Source organism: Vicugna pacos, chromosome 6 (genome assembly GCF_048564905.1).
Source record: "Vicugna pacos chromosome 6, VicPac4, whole genome shotgun sequence".
Classification (NCBI taxonomy): Eukaryota; Metazoa; Chordata; class Mammalia; order Artiodactyla; family Camelidae; genus Vicugna; species Vicugna pacos.
The window spans coordinates 24,239,556-24,250,428 of record NC_132992.1 but is presented as its reverse complement, the minus strand read 5'-3'; the positions used below and the strand labels follow the sequence as shown (position 1 = coordinate 24,250,428).

Here is a 10,873-nt window from a genome sequence, read left to right as displayed (position 1 = left end):
AAAGAATAAAATCATGCCATTTGCAGCAACATGGATGGACCTGGAGATGGACATTCTAAGTGAAGTAAGCCAGAAAGAGAAAGAAAAATACCTAAACATCATACGATATCATTTACATGAGGAATCTTAAAAAATGACACAAATGAGCTTATTTACAAAACAGAAACAGACTCAGAAACAGAAAACTTACAGTTACCAGAGGGAAAGGGGGTGGGAAGGGATAAACTGGGAAATCAAGACTTGCAGATACTAACTACTATACATAAAATAGATAAACAACAAGTTTATACTGTATAGTATAGGGAACTATTTTCAATACCTTGTAGTAACCTATAATGAAAAAACAATATGAGAAGGAATGTATGTATGTATATGTATGACTGAAACATTATGCTGTACACCAGAAATTGATGCAATCTTATAAGCTTACTATATTTCAACTAAAAAAATTAAAGTATCAGATATTAAGCTCTGAAATAAAACATATAGGCAAAAAAAGAAAAGATGATCAAAAAGAAAGGTAGGATTTGGAAATCCTAAAAATATGTAAATGTATAAAATATCAAATTATTTTGTGAAAAGAAGGCCAAAGCCTTACATAAGCAGACTTTGAATTTCAGGTGGGCTAACCACAAATATTAAGAACAGGTAGAGTAAGAAATTTTGTGGAGGTTCAAGGTCTTGCTTTGAGGTCCATTAAACACAAAAAGGACTGGCTGAGTGAGACTGAAGCTTTTTCCCTTGTTGATTTTTCTCTCTCATTCTAGAAACATCTACCTAGGGTAGCATAATCATATATAAGTATAAATTGCCAAATCATTTTATGATACCCAGGTGAAGAATAAGGAACTAGAAGGTGTTGGTTATAGAATCTGGAAAAACTGATTTGAAAGAAATTCCTTGAAACATGACATCATTCATTCTCAGAGCAGCTCAATACGTGAAGTCTTGGGAGAGAATCCTAATTCACTTTTAAGTAGCAGAACAAAAGTAACCGAAAATATTGACATGGGACAGACAAAGTGTCTTGGAGCAGGAGCTTTGTTCCCAGGCTTGCTCCATGTTCACTCCATGGCTGACCTTCAAATCAGGTTGTACTGAAATAAAGGACTTGTTAAAAATTAAAATTATACCATCAAGGTGATAGCTTTCTCCTTCTACAGGAGTTTATTACCATGAGTTTCAGAGAGTTGAACAGAAGGGCAGTAAACTTTAGGTACTATGGGAATTTACAATAAAGGTGGTGCCAGCAATTTTCTTAAGAAGTCATAAGTAGAAAAACCTCACATTTTAAGACCCTAAATTCATTCCTGAAATGAATTAGCTCTTCCACTTTCATACTTTTTCTTCTCTATCTTGTTTTAGGGCACTCAGGTCTAGAAGGAATCTTAAAATAAAAACACTGATTTTTTAAAATGACACTTTCTTTCCCTATCAGGGTAACTTTTTTTTAAAATTTGGAACCTTTAAGTTAAATATATAATACAAATTCAGCATGCCAGTCCTTGTTAGAGGTGCCTTCAGCTGATATGCTATGGAATGGTGTTATCTCTTTTAATGGTAAAAGTCATTACTTAAGATCATTCTGTCTTCCTTCCCTTCTCTTAAACTCTTATAACATAAAAGGCTCTCTATGCCCCAAATACCATCTGCAGAAACACATTATAAAGCCATAGCTCTCTCTCCACCATCTATCTCCCTCTCCCCTTCTCTCCCTCTTTCACACTCTCCCTCCCTCCCCGGTTTACACACACATAAACACACACACACACACATCAAATACCAGAAACACATGGGCTGAGAAAGCTGAGCTCCTCTGAAAAACTTATGGGCAAAAATGGCTCCTCTCTATCATCACGACAAATCCCCATCCACACCACCTCTCCCCTCTGACTGTTCTGACCCAAATCCTACAACACACACGTCACTCTGATGAGTCTATCATCATGACTTTTAACCACTGCAGGCACCTCACAGCAAAACTCTTGGCATTGAGATAAATTATACTGTAGCACATTGATATCAACAAGAACCATGAATATAAACTGAAAAAGAAGGTTTGAAAAAGAAATTGACTATCAAGTCCTCTGAAAATAGTAGCTACAGACATATCATTTTAAAAAGTCAAGGAAATGTGACATAAGCAATCTATAACATTATCCAACATAGGTAGATGAAAATATGCCAGCAAAAAATAATAATGTTACCCACCCATTATTCCAAATTTCATTAAATACAACACAATAGCCAGATCTTTTTTTTTTTCTTTTTGGAATCAGAAATAAATTGGACTTCTCCTTCCAATGCCACTTCATGGTATGGAATGTTGACAAAAAATGTCCTCATGAACCCAGGTTCCTGACTTGTAACTGACAAACCCTCTCTCTTAAAATAGTACTGCAGATTTTTTTAAAGTAGTTTATCTTTATTTGCTGCATTCTAAAGGCAAACTGAAAGAAGATAACAAACTGGAAGTAATATGTCAAATAATACAGTCAAACTTCTGCTTAGGAAAAGGACCACTGCTAATAAGATAGTAAAGGACAACCTAACATTGCTTTGTTGAGAAAATTCCTTTCTGTCCATGGCAAGTTGTACTTACTTAACAGGCATTACAGAGGAGGAAAGGAGAGAAATCAGGGACAAAGCTACAATTCATGGTGATTAAATCTGTCTAAACCACAATAAAGTGGTAACATATAAAACGAAATACAAAACAACCAGAGCACTTCAACTAGTTTTAACATAGCACACATACACAGAATGTTGGTTTCTGTAACACATCCCGCATGTTGCAAGATTAGCAATAAAAATCAATTTCCCCAGGAATTTCAATGAAGAAAAACCACTGAGCAATTATACCACAACTCTCAAAAATATCAAGGAAATGTGATCCAGAAAGAGAGAAATCCAAACATTAAAACCATCATTTGAGGAACGGCCTCTACAATGCATTCATTGAATTCAAAGAATCTGGAAAAAAATGTGATTTAACTTAATTTACCAACTTTCTTAAAAGCACACCCCAGCAAGTCTTTGCTTAAGATTCTTTACATTCTTCTGTCATATCTTCAGTCTCCCGTTCATCTGCACATTAAAAACAATAACCGAATTTGTCAGAAATCTGTAATTAAGAAAAATCAGTCAGCCTATAAAACATTAAATCCTTTACACATGAGACAATAATCACATTTTTATTTAATGTTTAATCACAGTCACCACAAGCTGCATACAAAACTGATAAGAAAAAGCAAAAGATAAGGTTCTTGCTTTCACTGAGCTTACAGCTGAGAGTTTTTTGGGTTTTGAGAAGTAAAATGGTTACAGATATGAAGACAGGCATCAAAATTATTTTTTTGCTTTGTACTTAGTTTCTGGGAAGCAGGGTGAAACCAAAAGTGTTATATTTAGGGTAGATAAGAACTGATTGCCTTTCATTTCTGCAAAGTGAGAAAAAAGTTGTGACATTAACAGAAATGGAATGGAAATACTCTTCTAACCTTAGTGAGAAGGTGGTCAGAAAAGGCAGAATTGACAACAGCACCAAATAAAAGAAGACAATAAAAGAGAATCAGGAGAAATGGGAACCCTCATATACTGGTGAAGGGAATGTAAAATGGCGCAGATGCTTTGGAAAAGTTGGCAGTTCCTCAAAAGGCTACCATAGACTGCACAACTCTACTCCTAGGTACATGCCCAACAGAAATGAAAATATACATCCAACCCAAAACCTGCATACCAAGATTCATAGCAGAAATATATATAATAGCCAAAAAGTAGAAACAACCCCAATGTCCATCAACTGATGAATGGATAAAGAAAATGTGGTAAATCCACACAAAAGGATATTATTCAACAAAAAAACGAGTAAAATACTGATACATGCTACAACACGGGTGAGCCTTGAAAACATTATGCTAAGTAAGAACCCAGGCACAAAAGGCCACATATTGTATGACTCCATTTACAAGAAGTGTCCAGACTACATAAATTCATAGAGACATAGAGTAGATTAGGGACTTCCTAGGGCTAGGGGGTTGGGGGAAAATTGGGAGTGACTGCAAGTGGGTACAGTGTTTTTCTCCCGGGTGAAGAAAATGTTGTAAAATGGATAGTGGTGATGGGTGCACAATTCTGTGAATACACTAAAAACCACTGAATTGTATGGTATTGTTGAACAGTGGCCCAAAAAGTTATGTACACACCTAATCCCTGGTCCACAGGAAAGTTACCTTACTTGGGAAAAGGGTCTTTGCAGATGTAATTAAGTCAAGGACCTTGAGATAAGAGCACCCTGGATTATCCAGGTGGGCCCTATATTCAGTATGTTCAAAAGTCCTTATAAGAGAAAAGCAGAGGGAGATTTGAGATGTGGCCACAGAGCAATGAAGCCAAAGAATGTCAACAGCCTGAGAAAGTGGAAGAAGCAAGGAAGTATCCTTCCCTAGAGCCTCCAGGCTCGCTGACACCTTGATTTCAGACTTCAGGCCTCCAGCAATACGAGATGATGCATTTCTGTTTTCATCACCTGCTATGGCAACCACAGGAAACTAACACAGGTATATAAGATATGTATCAATAAAGCTGTTATTTTAAAAATCAACCTAATAATTATGGGTAAATAATTTGGAGTTTCAGAGAGTACAGTGAGAAATGTAGTGATACTGTCAACACCTGGAGGAGAAATATTAAACAGGATGTAGAGGAAGGAGGGACGGATGAGAAACAGATCTCAAAATCCTACACATGAGATGAAGAACAGTATGACCACAGCCCCAAGCCTTCGCTAGTGCCCATCCTTCTATCCAGAGTGTTCTCCTTCTTGCTCGCCCAGTAACTGACCACTCATCCTTGGAGGCTCAATTCAAATGCCACCTCCCCACCTCTCCAGTGTTCATCCTTCCTTCTATAATGTTGCCATGTACTCTGTTGGAAGCTCTTCTACTATCCTTGTCCCACTCTGCTACGATTATCTGCTTAAGTGCTTGCCTTCATCAATAGACCAGGGAATAATTCAGAGGAGTGACTCTTTCCTACTCACCTTATATCCTAGAACAATGTCCTTAATGAACAGGTATGATGGAGCCCTGGAACAGTGGTTTGAATCATGGCTACATAACAGAATCACCCAGACCCCAACCTCAGAAACTGACTTTAAAAAATACTAATGCACAAATCCAATCTCTAGAAATTGACTGAATTCCTCTATAATGGAACCAAAGCACTAACCTGTTTTAAAATCTCATCAGATGATTCTAATGTGCAGCTAGAGGTAAAAATTATGGCCTAAGGGATGGGCTCAGTATAGCTTAACATGCCAGGAAGATTTGAGGCAGATGCCAAGGAGAGAGATCCAAAAGCACAGATGATCCCATAGTGGCTATGCGTTTCTCCAAATAAAATATACACCATGAAAGAATAGAGAACTCAAGATAGGACATGCTTGCTTTCGGTGGCTAAGAGGAAGGCTACCCACAAGAAGGACAATAGAGATGGCTGGAGAGATAAGAAGACATCTGAAGAAGGTAGTATCTTCATTAACATGAGACTTAAGAAGATAAAGCAGGGTTTGAGCTGATGGGAAAGACACTTTCTGATATTATTTTCACCACCACCGCATATGCCAGCATTTTTTTTACAATCCTAAAATAGAGTGACTAGTAAACCATCTAGTCCAGATCTCCTCACACTTGAATGTGCATACAAATCACCTGCTGGGGGCCTGATGTTAAAATGAAGGCTCTGATACAGTAGGGCTGGTGTAGGGCTTGGGACTCGCATTTCTAACAAGCTCCCAGGTAGTGCCAATACTGCTGGCTCATAGATCTAGTCTATGGTCAGGCTTTTCAGTGACTTCTTCATTTTTTCATTTTACCCAATTTCAACGAAAAAGGAGAATCAGAAGTTCCCAATAACTGACAAAGTGATAAGTACATTATAATTAAATATCAAAACTCTCCAACATGCTATTGTTCACTTTATACCACTAAACAAAATGATAGAGAAAGTAATATTTCATAGTACAGAAAAAATCATGAGTAAATATTTTACATGAAAAGTCTACCCCAAGAAGAAGTGAATTAAAGAAAATTAATTGAAATTAACTTGAAAAGATAAATTCATCAAATATAAACTTACTATATACTAAGGTTTTATATAAAACTGGAATTAATACTAGGAATTTCTAATATGGCAGCTCTGATATTTTGATCAAAGAAACTTTGGAGGAAGGTTGATTAAGTTACTAAGAACATCTAAGAAGCAATTACCCTTGGAAAAATAATTTAACAAATAGTAATTAGGAACCCTAAAGGCACACACTGTTTGAGAGAAAGAGAACTCCATAAAAACGATGATGAGTTCAACATTTCCCTAAGAGCAGGCCAAAATATTTTTTTAATGGAAAAAAATTGGCTAATAGTGTTATTTTTAGAATCTCATTGCTCCACTACAAACCAGTAAGACTACAGCTCAACAATGAAAACCTCAAAACCATCTAGTTCTCTTGAAACTGTTCAGGTGGTATGAGTAATGACATATACTAACACACACCTCCTTCAAACCACTGTAACATCTGTCCAAAAGTCAATCCACCTGTAATCAGCAAGTTACAACCAGATCTTCTGATGGACAGAATTTCAACATGAACTATATTGTGATTGGAAAATTGACATTATAGCACTTGTCCACCTGAGGACACCAATAAGATAACATAATTAGCTTCCTTACATCCAGACTGAACCCCATATTTCTCAAATATGCACAGCAAAATCTTGTGGCTTGCATTAATTTGACGGACTGAACGCACCATCCCTGGGACTCTGATTTCAGTCTGGCTGGGGCCTTGGACATAGTTATACAAGCAAAAAACTCCCCAGATGATCCCTATGTTCACCCTGGTTAGGAAAAATGCTCTGGTGGCTTGTAACAGTGCTTCTTAAACTTCAGTGTTAAATATCATGGGGGAATCTTATTAAAGTGCAAATTCTGATTCAGTAGGTTTGGGGTGGGGCCTTAGACCCTGCACTTCTATTGAGCCCCCAGTGTTTGCACAACACTCTAAGCAGCAAAGGCTTATAACATGTGATGGAAATCATGTGGTCCCAAAGGGCCAAGCACATGAGGTAGAAAGGGCCAGAAGGGAGCCACATTTTCCAGGACAGTATATGCTCTTTCTAAAGGGAACATCTGCTATTCAGCAATCCTCCCCAGTGGAAGGACCTGCTGATTTGTTAGAAAAGTCAGAAATTCAGGCTTTTATGGGAAATCTCCTGATGAAATGTTAAATACTATATAAGCCAACCAGGTCCAGTCACTGCCCTTATGCAGATTTTCTCATTTGATTCTTACTTCATTGCAACACTACAAGGTAACTACTAAAGCCATGTTATCTTACAGATAAGGGAACCAAGGTGGAGAGGAGAGAGAGATTAAGTAACCTGCATAAGATCACCTGCCAAGAGAAGAGCAAGGATTCAAACCCAGGTCTGTCTCACCCAAAGCCCATGCTCCTAAGCACTAGGCCAGATCATGCTGGTGGGTGGATGAGCCAGGCATCTCTCTGCTTGTCTAGGTTCTAGCCTGGACTCCTGCCACTTACCTGGACTCTCTTAACTTTGTCCTTTGGGTAATTAACTTGCTCTTTGGTTTTACATTCTCAGTTTCAATTTAGAGTGACCAATTGTTGGGCTGTGTTGGGCTGCGTCCCACAGGCCTGCAAACTTTATAGCTGCCCAGCCGCAAGACCAAGGAAAGAGCCTGGAGACAGCAACAGAGACATCCACGATTTATTGGGAATCTTACAAGAGAGAATCAAGAGGTACTGGAGTGGCACCCCACAGTATACGGCAAGCAGCACAAGGCAGCAATCTTTACCAGTGAGCAGAGGAGGAGGCTACCATTTATACGGGGAACTGATGTCAGATTGGCTCCTCCATTACCAGGGAAACCAGCAGCTGAGGCAGGGGGCAAGCACGTCGGCAGTTACTGATTAAGCTCTATGATTAAGGGGACTGGATAGTCCTGTGAGGTGTAGGTGAAGCAGGGACTGGTCAAGGAGGGGATGTACAGAGAGCAGGAGAACAGCCATCTTGATGGCCTGACCGTACACCAACCATCCCAGTTTGTCAGGGACTGAGGGTTTTCCAAGATGAGAGACATTCAGTGGTAAAACCAGGACACTCCTGAGCAAACCAAGACAGTTGGTCACCCTCGTTTTCATTTAGAGATCTTATTTTGAAAACAACCATATCAAACTCATTGTTGCATTTGTAGTGAAAATTTTAAGACCATTCTTCACTAAATGAGTCCTAAAGGAAATTCCACTTTGTTTTCCTTAAAGAGTTAGTATAGTACTATCCTCCTTCTTTACTATGTGACTGACTTTACATCCCTTTTTGCCCTATTCTATTTTTGTTATTTGTTAATCATACTTTCCTCTTTATTGCATGAATTTCTGTTGGTAAGCAGCTCAAATGCTTGTTGGGAAAAAGAGAATACTGTACATGCCTAGATGCCTTTTTGCTTATTTACAAAGCAGTTCAGCATGAGATAATTTGATTAAATACTAGACTAACCACAGACCTGAAGTGCCAGTGAACTCAGCAATATCTCTCAGGCTGATGAGATCAAAGATCACTTAGTCTCCTCACACTTCAATGTGGAGGAATTTATAGTGGGGATGCAATCTAGCCTCACTCCACCTGCCACCTCTCTAGAGTAAGTTATCTGATCAGTGAGTTTAGGGGAAGAAATGGCACACTCAGCTCCCCTCTTCTTCCAAGGGGCTCAGCAACCCCTGCCCAAGGGTGCTCCTTTGCGCCTCCATACTATTGGCTCCACATGGACAGGTCTCCAGAGGTGAGGCTTGAGGATTTTCACCTCTCAGTAACTGGGTATTTAAGTTTATTCTGAGGACACATTAGGAGAACCATTTGGCAACCTATCTAGGTAACGACAATCCCCTATATTTCATCAAGGAATAAGGTAAACCTCCTTGATCTCCAGATCTCCGCTTGTCAGAATCCCAACCATCTCTCAACTGGCTCTGATCTGGATGGGGAAGAGAAGATGCTGTTTTTTGATCCTCTGAAAACCCAACAGTAAGTGAGGACAACACTGAATTTACTGGACCTTGCATCCAGAAAGTCAAATAACAGTAGTTACCACTAAGCTTAAAGCACAGACATGAAAAATTAAGTATTTCAGGAAGAGGGAATCAAAGTGGTAGAGTAAGAGGATATGGAGCTTACTTTCCCTCACAAACACATCAAAAACACATCCACACATAGAACAATTCTCACTGAAAACTAACTGGAAACTGGCAGAGAGATTCGTGAACAACCAAGGCTGTAAGAAAGATACACATGTAACTAGGAAGGAAGAGAAGAAAAGCAATCAGGTCAGGACCTGTGCCCCTGGGAGGAGACTCAGAGGAAAAGGGAGATTACATGGGCAGACACCTGCTTTGGTGAGTGAGCGGTGAGAGCCACACAGATGGGGCACCCCAGTCCTTGGGTCCTACACAGAGACAATTCCCCTTGGTTGGTTAGAGGCACACCAGGACAAATAGGAGGGTTATGGGAAGCTGGGATTCTGCTCCTGAGAGCGTACACACACAAAGACTAGCCCCCAGGCAGGGAAGAGAGAGATCTGCTCTAGCAGCTGCCAGGCTTCCTCCCACTACTTTGATACGCACCCCAGTTGAAGTGCCAGCTCTGCTCACTCCATGCCACAGTACGGCACTGAATCTGGAGCACCCATGACCAGGGAAGAGACTCGACCATGGGATGCAGCAGCAACCCAGTCCCAAAGCAGAGCCAGGGTGGGGTGGCGGTAGCCATTGTTGGCGTTTACTCAAAGCAGCAGCTCAGAAGCCACCCAGATCTCTGAGAGAAGTTGTTCTACCACAGCTCACCACCTGATATACATTGAGAGCCACAAAGACCCTCAGCAACCCTTTGGAGTGGTCCCACAACAAGGCCAGGGCAGTGATTGGCTGTGAGGTACAAAATGATTTGAACCCAAGGCTGCATTTGAGCAAAGATGCAGGTGCTTCCATAAGCAGCACATCAGACTCCTGTCTGCACATGAGCCCCACTTACTTTGGCACTCCCTCCCTCTGGGACAAGAGTTCCAGTGTAGGGAGTGGGAAAGACACACTTAAAGGGAGAAGAGCCAGCTGGGGTCCAACCACCAGGCTTTTGCTCCAGCAACTTAGGATCAGACCCCGATCCCAACAAGGCAGTGGCAGCCTCTGAGCAGAGAAGAAGTCTTGTCTTATACCTGGCAGTAGTTCTAGCCCCTCCATCTCCAGCTTCACCTTCTACCAAGGTGACAGCTGTCAGCAAACCCTAAGGAAACATGTAACTTGGGTCCATCACAGATTCAGCTCTCCTACCAAAGGCCTTGGATACACATGGTCTGTATAGGGCTGCTCCCACATAATCATACCCCTTCAAGACCACAAGCAATAACTTTTTTACCTACAGAGGCAGAAACAACAGAGGTGCTACTCTCAATTGAAAGACAAGAGAAAAAAACATGAAAGAATAAATACTAAAACAGAAATAAACAATTTACCAGATAAAGAATTCAAAACACTGGTAATAAAAACATTAACTGAATTAGGGAAAAGGATTGACAATGAATATCTTAATAAGGAATTTGAAAATATAAAAAAGACCAAGTCAGAAATGAATGATTCAATAGCTAAAAAAAAAAAAAAAACCATACTAGAAGGAATGAATAGTAGACTAAGGATACAGAAGAATGCATAAGTGATCTGGAAGATAAAATAATGGAAATCACCCAATTGGCAGAAAGAAAAACAAAAAATTTTTCTAAAAATGTAATGTAAGAGATCTTTGAGGTA

The 10,873-nt window shown here is 39.7% G+C and overlaps 1 protein-coding gene across 3 annotated transcripts in view; it reads right to left on the bottom strand.

Annotated features, from left to right (window-relative positions):
• Positions 1–2,725: 2,725 nt before the first annotated feature.
• FSIP1 (fibrous sheath interacting protein 1) overlaps positions 2,726–10,873 on the bottom strand; it is a 172,526-nt gene continuing 164,378 nt past the window's right edge. For all 3 annotated transcript variants that reach the window (XM_072962693.1, XM_006201633.4, XM_072962694.1), the window contains exon 12: positions 2,726–3,087. In XM_072962693.1, coding sequence (XP_072818794.1) covers positions 3,041–3,087 — 47 coding nt within the window. In that variant the 3' untranslated portion in view covers positions 2,726–3,040. The remainder of the gene's footprint in view (positions 3,088–10,873) is intronic.